Raw genomic sequence first — 22,048 nt, 5'->3', positions numbered from 1 at the left:
TGCCTTAACTGCTAAATCTTTCAGTTAGATAGAATCATTATTCTAGTTTAATTGAAGTAAATTGATTGGAGACAATATTCTAAATTATTAGACGGATCCTTGAAACCTTAGTCGTTCTCCATATATATCAATATATTTTATTATTTTAGTTGTATTTTGTTACTTTAAAAATTTTCATCTCAGTAATTTTCTCCTCTATTTGATTAAAAGTTCTTCTTAATAATTTATTTTCATTGTTTAAGGTAATTTTCTTTATCATATAAGTCAATCTTTGTGGATTCGACCTTGTTAGGTACTAAAACATGTATACTTATAGGTAAAACTGTTTTGAATTTTTAGTTTACTATTTTGAGTCAAAGTTTCACTATAACAAATATGGCTTTTAGTGACAGATTATAAATAGTGACGGTTTCCAAACTGTGATAAAAACGTATTTACTGTGATGGTTTTTGAGAACTGTCACTAAATGTTGGGCAAGAATTTTAAAACGTTCGGACGTTTCACATAATACGTCCGCATGTCACAATAACGTTCGAATGTTATGTATATTGACGTGCGAACGTAAAATTTTTAGCGGGAACGTTCGAACGTTTTATCTAATTACGTGCGAACGTGAATATATTAGCACCAAGGTTCGAACGTTAAAGTGATAAGGTTCGAATGTTATATGTTAATTTGTATAAATTAACCATAATATATATTTTTTTAATAGTAAGGTTGAGTAACGTTATATTAAAAAAAATTAAGAGTAGAAATTAAGCTACACAATACATACATTAAATATTTGTGTCCATTACATATGTCAAAAATAAAAAATAAAATATGATAAATTTTTACAAATGACTTTCAGAACTGCTGGTTTACAAAAGATCGAAACTCCTCAGTCAATATCTCAACCTTATTGTTTAGCACATCTACATGATGTGCAAGATCTATATGCGCAATCTGTCTAACGATCTGTCGGTCTATATACGCCTTCATATCTGTCATCACTGCATCAACCCAAGCAGGTCGCACATCCCCAGCAGATGTAACTCCCGGCTACTGACTAGTACTCGCCGACGGGCGAGTAACATCGGCCCCAGTCTCGGTGGGGGGAACAAGATCTGGCGTAGGACCAGACTGACGCCAAGCTGAGCCTCTCCCCTGTCCAATGCTCCGGCGATGTGTGGTCATGTCGATGGGGCTCATCTGGTTTATTATCATCTCCGCTGCCAGGAGTGGCACTCCCCGGGCTAGTAATAAGCGGCTGATGATGACTCCGTACGGGAGATTATCCGTGGTAACGATGCTGGCCTCGTAACGGATCCGCTCAAATATAATGAGGGGCAAGTCAATGGGCTCACCACGTGCCAAGCGAATCAGGAACTATGCACGAACCTGACTGAATGTGCTATTATATGCCATCGGGTCTACATTTGTTGCAACAAAAATGTGCAACATGCGAAAGAAAGGCAGCAGCTGATTCTGGCTGAAGGAGTTCGGCCTATCGAGCTTCGTGCGGTCCGTGCTAGTGAGGATGTAGAAATCCTGGTCCCGCTCATCATCACCAACCTCAGTAGCAATAGAATCGCCCTCGGGTCGATCTTCTTCATGACTGGGCATAAACTCAACAGGGCCCGAAGATGAAGCAGAAGCGGCTGGATCTACCTCGAATATGCTCGAGGAAAATGCAGCTGCTGTGTTACCAGCCTGAGCAGCTGTCGACTCAGGTAGTGTACGCGGAATCTGGAGTAAGTCGGCGATAACATCCGCTGAGAACTGAAACTGTACACTGCGTAGTTCGAGAGTATGGGATGATGCATCGTTAGACATGGTGGCCATGCCAATGTAAAACTCTCGAACCATTGAGGGGTAAATCTTTCCCCTCAATGTGCATATGGGGCCCCAGCCTCTGGTGACGAAGACGTCTCTCAGCATCTTCTGCTCCCAACTGAGCTCATCAAACTCATTAATGAGGATTTCTTGTTCCCCCATAACAGTTCGAGCTCCTAGTCGAGCAATGTCCGGATTGCCTCCATCCCTCCCTTGCTTCCTTGTCGTCATATACTGAGCCATATCCTGAAAATTAAAAAAATATATATAAGTTATAATATTTTAAAAAAATGATTAGAATCACATATACATACGTATCATGACATATATGGATTATACAGAAAATTAAAATATCATCCTTATAAATTTACATAATTTTAACAGTAAAATTTTTAAATAATTTCACTTTTTCAATATCAATAATAATAATAATAAAAAGAAACAATATAAAAATTTTTTAATAGGAAACGTTCGAACGTTATTGAAAGTATGTTCGCACGTTAAAATTAACAATGTCACGTGTGAATGTACAAAGATGATATGTTCGGATGTTTTATCAAATGTTTAATTTAAACGTTTGATAAAGAGGGACGAATGAGTTCATTACATTCAAACGTATGATATCAACGTCCAGACATAATGAATTTGAACCGTCATACGTTCGGACGTTCTTACTAGCCGAAGAAAACCAACGGTTTACCAACGGTTTATGTTCGAACGTTTTATCCAACGTTATGTTAAAGCGTTGGATAAAACATTCACACATCAAAAATTACATTCGCACGTTACAATTTAACATGCGAACGTAAGGAATAGTAAAGGTCACACGTTCGGACGTTGGGTCATGATGTTCGAACATTACGAATCGCAATCGCTGAGTTGACTCAGCCATTTCTGAAAGCTTCAAAACGCATGTTTTGAAGCCACAAACAACCAAAATAAGCATCTACTAACAGTGGTGAATGTTTCTACGGTCCTATTTTATCAATTTACAGCGAATGGTGGCCGGAAATGTAACGAACAATAACCGGCCTACGGTGGGTTTCGAATTTTTGAAACCCACTGATTAAAATGGTAATAAATAGAAGAGGGGGAGGGCACATTACCTTTTAGTGACGGTTGTGGTGGCGTTTGACGACTGTTGCGGCGGCGTGCGTGGCAGAGAGGAAGAGAGAGTGAGAGTTTTAGTGCGAGAAATGGCCTGGAAACCATCGGGCCTGGCTTTATATATAGTTAACGTTCAAACATTCATTAATTAACATTCGAACGTTTCATCTACATGCGAACATTATATATTATACGTTCGGACTTTATATCAACATACGAACGTATAATGTATGTGTTTGGACGTTATATCTACATGCGAATGTTATATATTATACGTTCAGATGTTAAATCGACATGCGAACGTATAACGTATATGTTCGGACGTTAATCAAAACGTCCGGACGTTTAAATGGTAACGTCCGAACGTTTTTTACACTATAGTTATTACATAATAAATAGTAATATATTATATTATATATATTATATAATATATTTATATAATATATATTATATTATCTGTTATATATTAATATAATATATATTATATAATCTGTTAATATAATAAATTCAGAGGGAATTTTCCCGCTGAAACCAAAAATTAACAGTAAGTTCAAACGTTTAGTATAACGTTCGAACGTGATGAGCGAATCTATAGGCGGGAGAATTGTACGTTCGAACGTACTGTATAAGTGATAGGCGGGATAGTTATATGTTTGAACGTTACTGTGTGAACGTTCGGTGGGTAAATTAACGTTCAAACGTTTCATTAATGAACGTCCGAATGTTAATTGTATAACGATCAGAATATAAAACTTTCACGCACGGGAAAGCAGAGTACGTCATTTATGCTTTCAGCGTGTGTGAAATTCGAAGAGAGAGAGAGAGTTTTAGAGAGAGGGAGAGAAGAAATGGAGAGTTAGAGTGAGAGAGGGAGTGAGAGAGAGTTAGTGTAAGAGAGAATTTGCAAAGGTTTTTTTTAAGCATTAAGGTAATAAAATTTTCTCTATTTTATTTGTAATTTACATGATATTTGTCAATGGTTTTTTATATATATTTAACTAACTAGTATTGTGTATTTTTTGAAGGATCATTTGTTGGGAATTGTTGAAAATTTGTGATTTTTGAAGAGGAATTTATTTTGAGCACAAGGTTTATATACTAAACTCTATGGTTACATTTTTATTGTGGATTTAATTTGTGATATGGATTGTGTTGTTTGGACAAATTAAAATGAAAAATTGTTGTTATTGAATATGTTTATTCTTAATGTGATAATGTTTTAGTATAGTGTATGGTGTTGAATAATAATTATTTGTGAATTTATGTGTTTATTTTAGTAATATGTTGTGATTAAAGAATATATATAACAATTTCGATAAAAATAAATAGTGTGATTATTTGTTGTGCATAGTAGATATTATAATATAATTGGAGGACTATATGCAATATATATAGTATATTTGAATAGTTACGATAATTATAAGTTATAATATTATTTACAACTATTATCGATATAATTAGTTAAATAACTAATATAATAAATATTATATAAATATAAGTGTCAATTATAAGGCATAATTATATAGTAAGAATTAAAATTCGTATTAGTAAAATTATCAATAAATAAGTATCTATATTATATATTAACAATTATTAAAAATTATAATTATAAAATAATAATTCCTAAAAATCTAATAGCTCAATAATAACAAATATTTTATCTAATAATATATTGTATAGTGTTATTAGTATCAATCCCTAATAATAATTATCAAGTAATTATATATAGTATTAAAGAAGGATTAATAAGAAATAGATAAGTAATTATAATAATAATAACTTATTTAATAATAATTATAATAATTTTGGCAATAATAGTAATAATTATATAATAACTGATAACAATTAAGTGTTATCAATATATAGTATAACTAGTAATTATAATCTAATTTACTATATATTATATTAAATAAGAAATAAATAAGTAAAAATTGTTATTTTATGCTATATAATAACATATAAAATATAAGTGTTATCAGTAATTTATAATATTAATTATAATATATTTTGTAGTAGTGTTATATATTATATAACTGATAATAAGTATAATTTGTTATTAGGAATTATATAAGTTTACAAATAATTTCTAAGTGTTATCAGTCATTAATAATATAAATATTATTAGTACATAATGTTAATTCAAACAATGTGTACTAATTTATTTGTAGACTTTTTTGTTAGATGTTGTATAACATTGCATAAATAACCTTAGACCCGTTTGGGAATTAGTGTACATTTAGGTGTACATTAATTCCTAAATTGTCCAGTGTGGACAGTTTGAGATTATATTATCTATATTACACATAAACGTTATTCCTACTTTGAACGTCTAGTATGAAGTTTCGGTGTCTTCCTCATTTGTTCGTCGGGTATACTGTTCTTAAGATCAGAATCCCTATATGTGAACATGTATACTTAGAGAATTATGGGGAAATGCTGTCGAAATTTCTACTAACGTTCAAAGTAGTAGAGTGACGGGTCTTGTGCAATATGGAGAATATAATCTCGAATGGGATAGGACCAACTACCTTGAGAAAAAGTACTTTGAACATGATGTATCATGACATGCATGTGTATTTAACTCTTATACGTGTTACTAAAAAATTAGATGTTTTTAGAAATGGATAAAAGTTGGATGCGTCTATGCGATAGACTTGGAAAAGATTACATACCCTATGCACGTGGATTAAGAACCTTCATTGATTTTACAAAGGCCTCTGCTGATAGTCGTGGTTACATTAAGTATCCATGTCGAGGTTGTAAAAATTTGTGTGCGATAGGATTGGATGAAGCTGAAATTCATATATTTGTGAACGGTATGGATTTGGGATATACTCGATGGGTACTTCATGGTGAGTCGTATGCAGAATCAGCGGATGACTTATTCAGTCAGCGGGAAAATTTGCGGCATGTGGATGATGATAATGAGCGAGATGAGATGGAGGAGATGTTGAGTGACATTGGAGCTGAGATGTTTATGGATGAGGTTGACGACAATGGCTTAAGTGGGCGACAGAATGATTCAGAAAATTTTTCAGAAATGTGGGAAGATGTAAAGCGCGAGCTTTATCCAGGCTATACAAAACATTCTAAAATGTCGTTTATTGTGCAGTTGCTTCACAAAAAGTCAGTGTGTGGAATGTCAACCAAAGCAATAAATATGGTATTAGACTTATTTAACGAAGTGCTTCCCGAAGGATCTGCATTGCCGAAGAACTTTTATGAAGCGAAACAGTTGAGAAAGGGATTAGGGTTTGAGTATAAGTCCATACATGCGTGCAAGAATGATTGTGTTTTATATTCGAAGGAGAACGAGGAGAAACAAGCATGTCTTGTATGCGGAGAGTTGAGGTGGAAGGATAAGAAAAGTGTGCCGGTTAAAGTATTGAGATATTTCCCATTGAAACCCCGGTTGCAAAGATTATACATGTGTAAGAAAATAGCTCACGATATGAAGTAGCACAAAGACAAAAGAGTTACAAATGATGGATTTATGAGGCACCCAGCTGACTCACTTGCATGGCAATCTTTCGATAATCAGTATCCAGAGTTTGGGATAGAAACAAGGAACGTGCGCCTCAGACTCACAATTGATGGATTCAACCCTTTTGGAAATATGAGTACAAGTTATAGCACTTGGCCTGTAGTGTTGATTCCGTACAATCTTCCACCATGGAGGTGCATGAAGGCGCCCAACTTTTTGTTAACTTTGCTTATCCCCGGCCTGAGATCACCTGGGAATGACATTGACGTATATTTGCAGCCGTTGATTGAAGAGTTGAAAGAGTTATGGGAAGCAGGCGTCAGAACTTATGATGCATCCATATCAACAACTTTTCAGATGCATGCTGCGGTAATGTGGACGATAAATGACTTTCCGGCATATGGGAATCTTTCCGGCTGGAGTACTAAAGAAAAGTTAGCGTGTCCGACGTGTAATAAAGAAACTATTAGTGAGTGGTTAAAATATTCTCAAAAGTTGTGTTTCATGGGTCATCGATGTTATCTACCAACAAATCATGCATGGAGAACATAATCTGCTAAGTTTGATGGATGAGTAGAAGATAGAATTGCGCCAAATGAGTTGTCTGGGGAAGAGATCCTGGAACAATTGGTACATGTGGCAGCGAACAATTTTGGCCAAGGTCGGGGAAAGAACAAGAGAAAACGAGGCGTAGCAGAATTGAATTGGACAAAGCGTAGTATTTTTTTTTGAGTTGCCGTATTGGTCATCTTGCATGTTGCGACATAGTTTGGATGTAATGCATATAGAGAAGAATATTTGTGATAATATACTGGATACATTGATGAGCATCAATAAAAAGACAAAAGATACGATTAAGACAAGGAAAGATCTTGAGAGAATGGGAATTAAACATAATCTGCATTTACGAGTGGAAGGTGAGAGGGTGGTCATGCCGCATGCATGTTTTACAATGACAAGGGAGGAGAGGATGGACTTCCGTAAATGGTTGCAAGGTGTTAAGTTGCCAGATGGTTATGCTTCAAATATCAGTAGATGCGTAAGCCCTGATGACTGGAAAATTGGCGGATTGAAAAGTCATGACTGTCACGTATTTTTGCAAAAGTTATTACCGGTGGGAATTCATGGGAAGCTAACATCTGCTGTACGTGTTGCCATAACTGAACTGTGTTTGTTTTTTAAGGATTTGTGTGCTCCGGTAGTGAATCGAGATATGATGCAGAAACTGGAAGAAGACATTGCTACTATACTATGTAAATTTGAGCAAATCTTTCCACTGTCATTTTTTGATATCATGGTCCATTTAGCAATACATTTACCTCGGGAGATAATGTTGGGTGGACCGGTACAGTTCCGTTGGATGTATCCAGTTGAAAGATATTTAGGTCGACTGAAGCGCACTGTTGGGAATAAAGCCAGAGTTGAGGGTTCAATAGTAGAGGCCTATATACATGATGAATGGTTAACATTTTGCTCTTTATATCTTCGTGATGTTGAGACACGATTTATTCATCAAGAACGAAATGCTGATCTTGCTGCTCCGCCTCCTCATGAGCTATCAGTGTTTTCTTAGACTGTACGACCTTTGGGTGCACAAACGGGTTACGATTTACTTGATACAGAGTTGGGTAAAGTTTGGTGGTACGTGCTAAATAATTGTCAGGAGATTGATCACTATCTCAGGTATGTCATTGTACAAGATTTAAATAATTCTAAAGATAATGAGGTTAACTATAACTTTTGTTATGTAAAATAATATGATAAATTATTTTATACAGTGAGCACATGGACAAACTTAAGATGGAAGGCGTAGAGGATATAGTGACAAGACACGAGTCAGAATTTTCTGGATGGTTTGAACAACGTGTATGAACTAAACTCTATAGTATATGTTACATGATGAAAGTGTTAACTCTAGCTAATATTTAATAAATGACATTATTTAAATTGTTAGATAGTGGAACAACGTGCTCGTGATCCCGGATCAGTCTCTTTTGAATTGTATGCATTGGCCTGTGGTCCATCAAACAAAGCACTTCGATACACTACATGCACGGTTCGAGGTTATAGATTCCATACTCTGGACCGTGAAGTAATAGAAAGACTCAAAACTGTGGTGTCTTGGTCGAGGGGAGTCATGGAACAGATGATATTGATTATTATGGTGTCATTCGTGATATTATCGGATTGAAATATCTGGGTGGGTCTATAATATATGTCTTTAAATGTGATTGGTGGGATCTAGGCGGTGGTTGGGATTCGATATTTAGGGATAATCATTTTTCGAGTGTCAATACTGTATCTAAATGGTACGAAAATGATCCATTCGTACTGGCTTGTCAAGCTACTCAAATCTATTACTTGATTGATCCAATGAAAAGTGCTGATGAAGATAGTGGAGGGATAACTTGGCAAGTTGTACAAAAATTTGTCACTTGAAATATATATGAAGTAGGAACTAGTGCAGATTACGACAATAGTGGAAATGAAGATGACACTCCAAATGTAGAGGCCTACCAGGAAGATGGAGGAGGGGGTATTAACTTATTTGTTGACCTCGGTGCACTCGAGTTGCTCTCCTTATGTAGAGATGACGTCCCACTCATCCATCTCGACCCGTCTTCATTAAATTATCATTCAATTGAAGAGAGTGAGAAAAATATAGAAGAAGAGTCAAAAGAAGAAGACGAACAAGAATCCGGGGGGGAGGTGGATAAGGATGACGAAGAAGAGCTTGATGATGATGACGAAGATGTTATAGAGAGAGATTCTGAAACAAATATGGAAAATACATCCGAAGATGAAGACTAAAAGTACTAAAAAGTTTATTCATATACAACCATTATAGAATTTTATAATAATAATAAATTTATTCTAATTATATTTTTTTGTTATATATAATCATTTCCAAGTATGCCGCCAAAAAGACAAAGAAGAAATGTGCCTCCTCCACCGAGTCCAAGTCCTGAGCCCATTAAGGACTCCTCACCTGAGGAGTCCATTCCCGAAGATGAAGTTAACATTACAGAAAACGATGCACAGTCGACACCTACCAGTAAGGAATGTTTATGTTAATACTATATATAATTAATACTTTTGTTTCAATAAATAATATATATAACCTTAAAAATTATACTATCATCTATTAGTTGATGCATCTGCTCGTCGCGGTCGTGGCTATACACGCGGCATCTCACTTGAGAAAAATCACAATTCCTGATAATTCCATTGGAGGAGTAAATGATAGTGCAACAGCGCTTTCCTTCTATATTGGCACAGTAGTTCAAGCTTACGCTCAATTTTATGTGCACTCCTGGAGAGATGTGCTGAATGAGATTAAGGAACACATTCGGAGTCGTGTGCTGGTGAGTTTACTTATTATATCATTTTTTTCACCTAGATTAATTTATCATATTTTTAACGTAATTAATTTATAATTAGGATGAATTTGACCTCGACTTTGGTCGTAGCGAGGATTTGAGAACTGTGAATGAGTTAATGGCTATACTATTCCGACGTCACAAGGGACGATGTCGCGGCCACTTCAAGAAGTTTGAGACGTTTGAAGAGGCTGCACAGTGCCCTTTCCAGCAGATAAAATTAGACAACTGAATAAAGTCTTGTGATCTTTTTGCCTCTCCAGAATATTAGGTATTCTAGATTTATTTCCTATAATTATTTACATTTATATTTGTTGTTTATATTATATGTATATACATATATTACAATTAACGGTGGGAATTATTTTTATAGCACTTAAGTTCTACAAATGCAAATAATAGATCTGCTCTGACTATTCACCATCGTGCTGGTTTAAGATCATTCCATCGTCTTGCTAAAAAAATAGTAATTAATAAACGCAGTAATTCATATTTTTTTCTTATTATTCTTTTATATAAGTCCTAACACTGTCTTTTTCAAATTGCTAATGTCGTTTTCTTAGAAACGTGATGATCCTGAAACTTTTCTCTCGTTCATGTCTATGCTGCTGCTCACACTAATGAGCATAGTGAATTGATGGATCTTGCAGCTGCAATTAATTATGTAAGCAGTGTTCCTTTTGTTAAATAAATTAAGTAACATGTGATTAAATTATTTTTTATTTGTATTTCTTTTAATATGTTACTTATTGTGTGTTTTGATCTTTCAAACTTCAGGGAAAAATGATGGAGATTCAGTCAGCTTCTGGGGAATCCTCTCCTAGTGACCTAGACATTTTTACACAGGTGCTTGGGCCCAACTCTAGTATGGCAAGAGGTTTGGGACGATCTTCAAGCATTCTGGTTCATCTTCCTCAACCTCATCGACATCTCAAATTAATAATCTTACCAAAGATTTAGAAGCTGCACGACACGAGAATGAGTATATGAGGTCTAGACAGCAAGTGTTGGAGTCCCTCTTAGAGCGACAGTCCCATTTAGAAACGCGTTTGCAGGACCAACAAAGAGACCAGGAGGAAAGAATACGTAGTGAGGTCCAAGAGCAAGTGCAGTGGGAGATGATGCTGCAAATGGAGCGTGTTTTGTCATTGCAACAGAATCGTGCTGGGCGAGGAAAGAAAAAGAAATGAATTTTATTTGTGTATTACGTTTTTAATATCTAATTTGAAAACAGTTTCAAACAATGTTGGTTGTGAAATATGTAATGTAATATGAAACAATTGGTGTGTTTATAAAGTGGATGAGTTTAGCATTTCTGATATGTACGTTCGAACGTAAATAAAATACGTTTCAACAGTATTACACGTTCGAAAATACGTTCGAACGTAACTATACAAAATTGTAACAAAACGTTCGAACGTTTTTACCCCAAATTAACAAAACGTTTGAATGTCAAAAAAATTTAACATTCCAAACATCCGAACGTACACTTTGCGTTCGAACTCTACTCTCTTAACATTCGAATTAACGTCCGAACGTTAGGATACAAACGTTTGGACATTATTTCATTTACGTTGGATTGTAGATTCGATGTAACGTTCGCACGTATAAACGTTCAAACGTTTATCCAATACGTCCAAACTATAATCAACGAACGTTACCTTTTCTCGTTCGGATGTCAGTACATTCATTTTACGTTCAAACGTAATATTTTACGTTCGAATGTAAGTTTCTGTGACAGATTCTAACCGTCACAGAAAATAATACCTTCGAACGTTATTTCAAACAGCACATCCCCAACCGTCACTAAAAATATTTTTAGTGACACTTGTACAGTAAACTGTCACCAAATGTAATTCGTGACGCACATTACGTGACAGTGGTGGTGACGGTTTCTGACCGTCACCAAATGTATTTCGTGACGTTTTTCTCATTTCTTGTGACAGTTTTATCTGTCACTAAAACCTATTTTTGTTGTTGTGTTTAGGTATAACATTATTGATTAAAATTTAGTTAATAGATTTAACTTTTTAGAAGCTCGTCATCCAATCATCTATATTTTCTCTTATACTCATATTTGTTATAATTAAAATTTGATAAAAATGTCACCATTGAGATGATCTATTTTTTCCTAAATTTGTACATTTGGAAAAAGATGATTTTTAAAAAATATTATTCTTAGAAAATTATTGATTTTGAAAATGTTATCGTTTGAAAAGATAAATAATTTATAAGAATTTTATTATAAATAAAAATTGAAAATACAGACACAATAAATAATTAAATAACTACGAAGTTATGAAAAGAAATAAACAGCTTCAGAATTGTCTCGTCTTTCAATATTCGCCATCTCTCTTCTCTTCAACTTACGTGGTGTGCTATATCTGTTTGGGTGGTGCCGTCAGCGTTTAAGTATATTTTTAACATCATTAACCATTAAAAAAAATTTAAAAATAATTAATATTGTTAGAATTTTATTTTATAATATTATTATTTTGAAATTTGAAAAAATTAAATGATGTTTAAAAAAATGAATTATTTATTATATTTTGTATGAAAATTTAAAAAAATTATAATGATGAGATAAAATACTTTACAAATTCCAACGAGGTCTAATAGTTATTTTTTAATTATTAAGTAAAAATAAAATTTCGATGAAGAAGTAGAATTTTCCAAATATGATTTCGTTATTCTGTTATCTTCAGATTTCCATTTCTACCGTTCCTCTTGTGGTATATCCCTGTATTCCCTTTCCCTATACTGTTTGTGGGCTTTTGCATCTATATTTTTGTTCCCTTTCTCTGTTTCTGTGTTTTACATATATTATTTTTTCGCACAACGAAGAGGCACCAAGCACAACAGTAGTATTCGATCGTTCTCGCTTTCGAATGAATGATGCGGATTTTCTATTTTCATGGAATCCTCAATCGTGTGAGGATTTTGCTGCTCTAAATCTTGCTTTGATCTTATGAGCCTCTGTTGAGTGTGCCTTGTAGTGGCGGACCCACGTTGGTCTTGAGGGAGCAGTGGCACCCTCAAAATTATTGAAAACACAATATATATGGATTCCAAATTATTTTTGTTATATAATATTGGGCTTCTTAATATGGAATTTAAAAGTGAAAATATAAGAAAAGCTATTTAAAATTGATGACCTATATGAAAAATAGGTACGAGATTTTAAATTTTATCTTCTAGACTTCATTGAGTAAGAAAAGAATTTATGTAAACTTTCAATTATAGCATTATATATTTAATGTGATACGAAAATATCTAGATTTTACATGAAATCTGATAAAGTGGCTTACATACTAGAATAAAAGATGACATTTTAAAAGATCTATTGATAGTTTATATGAAGAAAATAAATTATAAATATTTCATTACAAAAATAATAATGGATGAATATTATTCCATGAAACATTATCGTTAAATTCTGAAACATATATTAAGTTTTGTTTTTATAATTTTATTTCTACATGTACATAGCAAATTACGGAGATATACATTTTAATAGGGTTGTAATCGAGCCGAGCCGAGTTTTGGCTTGTTGAGCTCGGCTCGACTCAAAATACTTGAGCTCGAGCTCGAACCCGAGCTCGAAATTTTTTTTAATTCTTTGTTCGACCTCAACTCGATAAACTAAAATTTAAACTCGATCTCAAGTCCCACAAACGAGTTCGAGTCGAGTCGAGCTCGAGCTCAAGTCTGCTCGACTCGAACTTGAGTTTGAATTATTTTTTTTAATAAGATTTAATAATTAATAAATTAATTAAATAAATAAAAAAGAACTAATATTGAATTTATACAATTAACAAGTAGAACCTCTATTAAATTATAATATTTTAAAAAATTTATAAATAATTAATATCTAACTAGTTGATATTTATTCAAAATAACAATATATTATATGGCTACATATATTATTAGTACTTACACTTAATATAATAGAATATATCTATTTCATATATGGTTCTCACATACTAGTATATGAAATTTTTAAATTTTATCAACTAATTATTATACAAATTATAAAATAGACCTATGAAGTATATTTACTATATAGACATAAATAATTAGAATATATATATTATATATTTAATTATAAAAATGGTATGATTATATTATTAGCTAATACATATATACATGCATAGGTGTATATATATATTTATTAATATATGAATGAGTTTTAATCGAGTCGAGCTAACGAGTCGACTCGAGCATAAACAAGCGAGCCTAAACGAGTCTTAGTCAAATTGAGTCGAGTTTTGTCGAATATGTATCATTTACAAATCGAGCGAGCATTTTCTTTAACGAACGAGCTTTTTTTTTCACGAGTTGAGTTCGATTCGAGTTTAACCGAGCGAGTACCGAGCGAGCTATCGAACAGACTGGTTTATTTAGAGCCCTATACATTTATATGTAGTTATGTTTTTATGATTTTTCAATCTCTTTTTAATTTACATAAGAGAAATTATGTTAGTAGTCCTAGGATGTGCAAGCTCCGCCAACTCCCTCTAAAAAATGTAGATAAATCTAAAACTCATATGAAAGAATCATTTTTTAATGGTGAACCTCACTCTTTTTTCAAATGAAGTGGCAACCCTACAACTGTATCTATTATTACTCTTTCCATAAATATATCACAGTAGAAAAGTTGGTCCCCCTCAACATAATTGTTGGTTCGTGCCTTAGTTCCTTTTTCACATGGGGAAGAAATTTGCTCTATAATCATTCGAAGCCATTACATACATGTGTTGTCTTTTTTTTTTTTTTTTTTTGGTAAGGGTCAGAGTCACATGTTCAAGAGTGACTCTTCTCCAAATTTATTTAAAAAAAACTTTACTTATGACGGAGAAAAAACCGAAACTACAACCTGACACTTAGGACTTACAAATAAACAAAGAAAAAACTACTAAAGCCCAAGCGTCCAAGAAATAAAACACCACTTTAACCCCAAGATCAATACAAAGAAAAATCAGTCCCAAGCAATAAATTAAATACATAAAAGACAAAAAAAGCCACCGTCCCATCTATACGAAAAGTTCCGTCACCAAGCTTCCATAAGAAAAACATAAAATACATAAAATACATGTGTTGTCTTAGAAAAACGTTTAACACGTGAATCGGCCTCACTTGTCTTAAAACTTTAAATAGATAGAAATAGAAAGAAATAGACAATATAAAGAAATGCGTTAATATCCTTGCATTCCACTTGCACAATATATTGCATTATTGGCCAAGTCTTCTCCCTGCGTTGCTTTCACTTGTCTTAAAACTTTAAATAGATAGAAATAGAAAGAAATAGACTATATAAGGAAATGAGTTAATCTCCTTGCAGTTCACTTTCACAATATATTGCATTATTGGCCAAGTCTTCTCCCTGCGTTGCTTTCATGCTTTGTCTGGCACAAGATTGAGAAGAACCTGCATACTCTGCGTTGATCTCATGTTTTATACTTGGTGACGATCTTGAAATTTCTATTTGTCACGACACCCCGACCTGGGAGTTAGGTTGGACTCGATTTCACAGCTTTTTTGTTTTTTTTTGTTTTTGTTTTGTGATTTCTGCATAGGTCGTTGTTAAATTTAATTAGTCTTTGTTTGATTTATCATTTTTGTTCGTTTTCTATGTGCTGTAATTGATTGATTCCTTTCGGACATTCTCGGCTTGAACTTTTCTTTTAAATCTTTGTTAAAATATTATTTTTTTAATATTATTATTTTGAGATTTAAAAAAGTTGAATTGTTTATTGTATTTTGTATGGGAATTTAAAAACAATTATAATGATGAAATGAGTTAAAAGACTTTTTGTTTCCAAACCTTTCTAATCTTCTATGCAATTTCCATGTCCTGCATAAATACTTAGATATTGTAGCCAAAACAACATCTGAGTGAAACATGCCTATTATGGCTTGGACGTGGACAATACTTGTGCTGGTTATTCTTGCTTATCTCTTGCGAGAATGGACATGGAGAAGTATGAACAAGACTAAGAAGCTACCTCCTGGTCCAAGAGGCTTGCCTATCTTTGGGAATCTTCATATGTTTGGGAAATTTCCTCATCGAGATCTTTATCGACTAGCCCAAACATATGGCCCTATCATGCACTTGCGCTTAGGCTTTGTGCCCACCATTGTTGTCTCCTCCCCCCAAGCAGCTGAGCTGTTTCTTAAAGCTCATGACCTTGTGTTCGCTAGTAGACCACTTAGTGAGGCTGCAAAGCACGTCTCTTATGAGCAAAAAAATTTGTCATTTTCTCCTTATGGTCCTTACTGGCGCAACATTCGCAAGATGTGCACCATTGAATTGCTTAGCAACCTCAAAATCAATTCTTTCAGATCCATGAGGAAAGAAGAGCTTGGCCTATTGGTTATGTTTATTGAAAAGGCAGCCTCTGATTGTATGGCTGTTGATCTCAGTGCCAAGGTCTCGTCCCTCAGCGCGGATATGAGTTGCCTTATGGTGTTGGGGAAGAAGTACATGGATAAGGATTTTGATGAGAGGGGATTCAAGGCTGTAATTCAAGAGGCTATGCATCTATGTGCTACTCCTAACCTTGGTGACTACATTCCTTATATTGGTCTCCTTGACCTTCAGGGGCTGACGCGACGCATGAAAGCTGTTAATAAGATATTTGATAAATTTTTAGAGAAAATTATCGATGCTCATGTACAATCCAAAGATTTAAATAAAATTAAGGACTTTGTTGATATCATGCTGAGGTTCATGGGGTGTGAAGACTCCGAGTACCATGTTGAACGATCCAACATCAAAGCCATAATCTTGGTAATCATTCATTGAACTTGTATAATATTTGATTCAAATTTGTTGTTGATCACTAATTTCCTGACAATGATTTCGTCGCAGGACATGCTTGCAGGATCAATGGACACTACTGCAACAACAATTGAGTGGGCAATTTCAGAAGTCATCAAGCATCCAAGGGTAATGAAGAAACTTCAAAAGGAGTTGGAAGATGTAGTGGGCTTGGAGAGGATGGTAGAGGAATCAGATTTGGATAGGCTAGAATACTTGGACATGGTTGTAAAGGAAACCATGAGGCTACATCCAGCAGGACCTCTACTAATACCTCATGAGGCCACAGAGGACATCACTATCGAAGGCTTCCACATTCCCAAGAAGTCTAGGTTGATAGTAAACGCATGGGCAATTGGGCAAGACCCAAGCGTTTGGACTGATGCCGAGAAGTTCTTCCCAGAAAGGTTTGTTGGGAGTAATATTGATCTCCGGGGACGTGACTTCCAACTTCTCCCTTTTGGCTCTGGGAGAAGAGGTTGCCCAGGGTTACAGTTGGGTCTAACCGCGGTTCGATTCGTGGTGGCACAACTTGTTCATTGCTTTGATTGGGAGCTTCCTAATAACATGCTACCAACTGAGTTGGACATGACCGAGGAGTTTGGCCTTACAGTTCCTAGAGCCAAACATCTACTTGCTATTCCCCGACGTCGCCTTCACAAATGAGAAAGAAGATCACCTTTCTTCTTCACTCTATTGTCGTCCATATTTACTAATTTCGTGGTAATGATGTTCATGTCGCACTCATGTTATTAGAACTCTTCAAGATATGATGTTCTTTTGAGTTTCAGGTTTGCTTTTATGCAACTCATTGTACTTTCTATCCAATATGTAATCGAAAAAATATTCATAAAATAAGAGAGACATCATTGTATAATTTGTATGTGAAATACTCCAGCCATCATACATAAGTTGATCACAAGCATTTGTAACTCTTCTCAGAAGTAAATGGCAGTGAAGCATCCCTGAAGAATAGCTCTCCAGCCAACTGTAGTCAACATGAAATAAATGGGCTTAAGTTTCATATAAATGAATTCCGATTAAAATAGATCGATTTAATTAGACACAATTAATAAACGGGTCAATCCCTTAAATCTCAAACAACCCATATTATTTGTTTAATTAATTTTATTTGAAGGTTACTATACAATATGTATGTTTATGTTTGTTATTGTTGGGATTGTAATATTGATATTATTATAAGTTAATATTTTAAAACTTTTGATATTTCTTGGAGATTTTAATTATAAGGTGGCCACTAGAATTTGTAGATATTATTTTTCATATAAAATTATGTCAATTAGGCCAAACGGATTATACGAGGCAGTTGAACTTATTTTCACGAAATGGGTCAAGATGGGTCGTGTTGTGTTAATCCAATTCTAATTGATTATTAAATAGGTTTTGCAGGTTGTGTTGTGCCATCCATTATTTATATCATGAGTAGTGTTAAGGTTTTAAATTTTGATTGATTTAATTGAGCAGATCGTGTTTAATTTAATCTATATAATAAAATAATCATATCTTAACGCGACTAGAATTCGATCGGTAAATACAAAGTATTTCCTATTTTATTAAAAACTCAGCACCTCTCGTATGTAGGCCGAGCAAATGGCATGAAGATCAAGTTGTTGGGAGCCCGACAGCAAGAGCAGCATGCATACAACACCCACGGACCTGATGTTTGCCCAGTTATAGAAATGACATACTGCAAAGTTAGCCCTTGGTTGATCCAAGCCCATTGACGTGTGGATTTTATTATATTTATATTTTATTCCTTTTACACTTGATCATATTAAATTTTGAAAAAAATCCGTAATCTTATATTTCACTGCACATGACTTTATGAAATTCTGATATATAGTAATTTTACGTGATAACGCGTCGATCTATTTTTACATCATTTTATTAAAAAAATGTTTTATTTTATATAAATTTATAAAACAAAATGAAACAAATTGTAGTTGGATAATTTTCCTTAAATGAATAAAAATTATTTATTGTATAAAAAATAATTAATGTAAACTTCCGTACAACTCTTTTAAAACTCTACAATATTACATGATTGATACTCTTATAAAATCGAATTTCATTTTCCATGAATTGACATATTTGCATTGATTGATTTTGAATCTCTGTAAGTATCATTGTCTTTATTAAATCTTAATTGTTGGCTAATTATTTGATATCATATTAATAGATATTGAGATAATTAATGAAAATAAAAAAATTACAATAAAAAGATTGTCGTCCGATGCACTGTTCAAAAAGTTTTTCTCGAATAATATTAGATATAAGCTTTAAATATATAAGTCTTATATCCACATTAAAATTTTTTTGAGTTTTTCATACTTTTATAATGGGGTATAATTTTTAATTTTATTTTTTATTTATTTATTTTTTTATAAAGGACTAACACAATAATTGTACATAAAGATTGTATGTATCATTTCTCTCCCTTTAAAATAATTTATGTATCCGGTTACAAATCCTGAGTTCTTTTTGTACAATGATTGACATAAAGCAATAATGTAAACATATTATTCTTTGAGTAATGCAGTCCTAAATAAGTCATTTGTAATCAAATGAATTTTTCTAATAAATAATAATTTTTTTTTCATTTTTTTTAAGGTGGAGTCTAATTTTTTACCAGAATTTATATAAAATTTATCTATTTAAAATTTATATAAATAATTTCTCTACTTGAAGCTGTACCAATCCAGTACTCACACGGTAATAAAACTTTAGTTCCAACGACGAAGGTATCAAAGCAGTCACGTTGACCCAACAAACTGTTTCAAAATTTATTCAAAAATTGTATCTTTATTTTATTTTATTTTAATTATTCAACTTTTCTAAATATCTTATTTTATTTTATTTTATTTTTTGTCTTTCAAAAGTAAAAGCAGTAGGAAATTTTTCAATTTATTTCTTTTCATCTCCTATAATTATTTGTTGTGCCCGTATTTTTTACTTTTTATTTGTAACAAATTTTTAAAAAATTATATATCTCTTCAAATGGTAATGTTTTCAAAATCATTACTTTCCTAATAATAATATTTTCCTAAATGGTCATGGAGGGCCTATTTTAGCTCAGAGTCCATTCAATCTTAAAAGCCCAATATAAAAGAAGCCCACTAAAAGAGACCCTTGGCTGACTGAAATGAATTAGGGAGTCCAAACTCAGCAAAGTTATCCACACTCCACGACATCTTTCACGGAAACATAGAGATTTCATGTAAATACGTGATCATTTTTATTACCGGGTGATGATCCACACGAACAAACTCTGAATAAGATAAGTGTCACGTATGAGCCTATATATACTATGTCACATTTGATAGTAAATGATCGAACTCTTTTTTAAATTCTGAATCGTTTGATTACACTATACTGATTTAAGTATCAGAGTTTTTTTCAGGTGGATCATGCCGGATCCTCTTGATATTACACAAGTAAATCGTTGCAGAGGAGAAGTGAGACACGTCTTTAATAGGTCAATTTAAGAAAAAATAGATAATCTCAATGGTGATATTTTTATCAAATTTCAATTATAACAAATATGAGTATAAGAAGAAATATAGATGATTGGATGAAAAGTTTATTTTGTTAGTCAAATAAAATATTTATAAAAAGATTTAAATTTGTTATTCAAATGTCAAAATCCCCCCCCCCCCCCCCCCCCCCCCCCCTCCAAAAAAAAAAAAGTTAAATCTGTTTACTAAATTTTAATCAAGAAGCTATGGGAATGCTCTAAAACCTTGATGTTGACAAGAAAAAAGTAGGGTATTGTGTTTACTCACGTCTCTGCTATCCTCGTCTCCTCCCTATCATTCTAAGGTGCTGAAAGGTATTTTCAACGTGAATCACATCAACTACAAAAAGAACTGTATTTCCATTGAGAATTATTAGAGAAAAAAACAAGGACAATGTTAGAGTGATTACCAAATGTACACACTAGTATAAATGAGTTTTTTTAAATTTTTTTAATTATTTTTTAAACATCCTTAACCATTAAGAAAAAATAAAAAATATATAACTTCGCTAATAGTCAATTTCTTAACTATTAAGAAAAAATAAAAAAATAAAAATTATATGAATGGACACATTTGGTATTAAGAACTATATTGCCATTGATTCTTATATCCACTATTTAAATCAATACAATAGCCACGTATAATTAGGCTGGTTTTCTTACATGGTATCAAACATCCTTCACATATGGAATCTCTTTTCTCATCTTTCATTCCACTTGTGGCTGATTCTTCTTCTTTTGATTTTTCGCCTATCAAAACCACACTTCTTGATATTTCTACTAAACTAGCCTCCAACAACTACTTGTTCTGGAAAGCACACGTTGTTTATGTTCTTCATGGTCATGGTCTTCTTGGCTACGTGAAAAATGACATTGTTTGTTCACCTTCTTCCATTCTTGGTGAAGATGGTGAAATGCATCCCAAATTTGCGGCAGTAAAGTGGCTTTGCATTGATCAACTGATTATGGGTTGGATGAATAGCTCCCTCTCTGATGCACCCTTGTCTCAGGTGATCAGTTGTGAGACTTCTCATGATGTTCGGGATGTTTTGGAAACCTTATATGGTATGCACACTAGAGATCGTATTCAACAAATGAAAGGTGCCTCGTCTCTTGAAGATCATTTGCACAAAGCCAAATCCTTGGCTCTCTCTCTTTGTGGTTCAAGAAAAACAATTGATGATGATGATTTCATCATATATATTCTTTGTGGCCTCGGCTTAGAATTTGATCCAATTTTTGCTGCAATCAATGCTTGGGAAGTTTTTCCTCCCTTGGAGAGTGTTATAAGCAAGCTTCGACATTTTGAACTAAGAATTTTTGCTGAGCCATTAATATGTTTAAATGTTGCTTCTTGTTTTATCCTTGTTAAGGACCTAAAGACGAACATTGTGATGCTTAAAGGCTTCGTCTCAGATGTCATATATCCGATCAATCCGAAGTGGTCTCCCCATAATTCAGTTGTTCTTCCACATAATAAAGGGTCCTCCATGTTGTGGCATGCTAGACTAGGGCACCCACACTCTCGGATACTTCAAATATTGTCTACAAATTTGCCTTCTATGTATTTATATTCTTGTACATTATGTAATCCATTATTTCTTTGTATAGAAGAATATACTTTCCATAGATAGCTGATACATCGTTGTTTTTTTTAGAAAAGAGACGACGTCACATGTCCATAAGTGATTTCCTTCTAATTTTATTAAAAAACCCACACTTATGGAAGAGGGATACTGTGTAAATAAACCAAGACCCAAGGGATTGACAAATAGACAATAAAACCATCCCAAGCGTCAGCACCAACCAAAAAAAAAAAAAAAAAAAAGAGCACCAAAACTAATCCAAAACCAACCAAACTGGCGATTGAACAAACACACTCTAAATTAAACACAAGTTGACATCTA

The 22,048-nt window shown here is 33.5% G+C and overlaps 1 protein-coding gene and 1 pseudogene across 1 annotated transcript; both read left to right on the top strand.

The window, feature by feature from the left end:
- The first annotated feature begins 15,004 nt into the window (after positions 1–15,004).
- LOC122306985 (cytochrome P450 71AU50-like) lies at positions 15,005–17,496 on the top strand. The gene is made up of 3 exons (XM_043119575.1): positions 15,005–15,300; positions 15,657–16,576; positions 16,658–17,496. Exons 2-3 carry the CDS (start codon positions 15,689–15,691, stop codon positions 17,270–17,272), a joined length of 1,503 nt encoding a protein of 500 aa, XP_042975509.1. The 5' UTR covers positions 15,005–15,300; positions 15,657–15,688; the 3' UTR covers positions 17,273–17,496.
- Positions 17,497–21,313: 3,817 nt separating this feature from the next.
- Positions 21,314–21,444, top strand: LOC122308649 (annotated as a pseudogene).
- The last annotated feature ends 604 nt before the right edge of the window (positions 21,445–22,048 follow it).

This window comes from Carya illinoinensis, chromosome 4 (assembly GCF_018687715.1).
Source record: "Carya illinoinensis cultivar Pawnee chromosome 4, C.illinoinensisPawnee_v1, whole genome shotgun sequence".
In the NCBI taxonomy this organism is placed as follows: Eukaryota; Viridiplantae; Streptophyta; class Magnoliopsida; order Fagales; family Juglandaceae; genus Carya; species Carya illinoinensis.
This window is presented reverse-complemented; position numbering and strand designations above follow the sequence as displayed.

Excerpts from the sequence above, each read along its gene's own strand:
- LOC122306985 (XM_043119575.1), top strand. The coding sequence starts at position 15,689 with ATGCCTATTATGGCTTGGACGTGGACAATACTTGTGCTGGTTATTCTT. Across the intron at positions 16,577-16,657 it reads ACATCAAAGCCATAATCTTG|GACATGCTTGCAGGATCAAT; the intron begins GTAATCATTCAT and ends ATTTCGTCGCAG.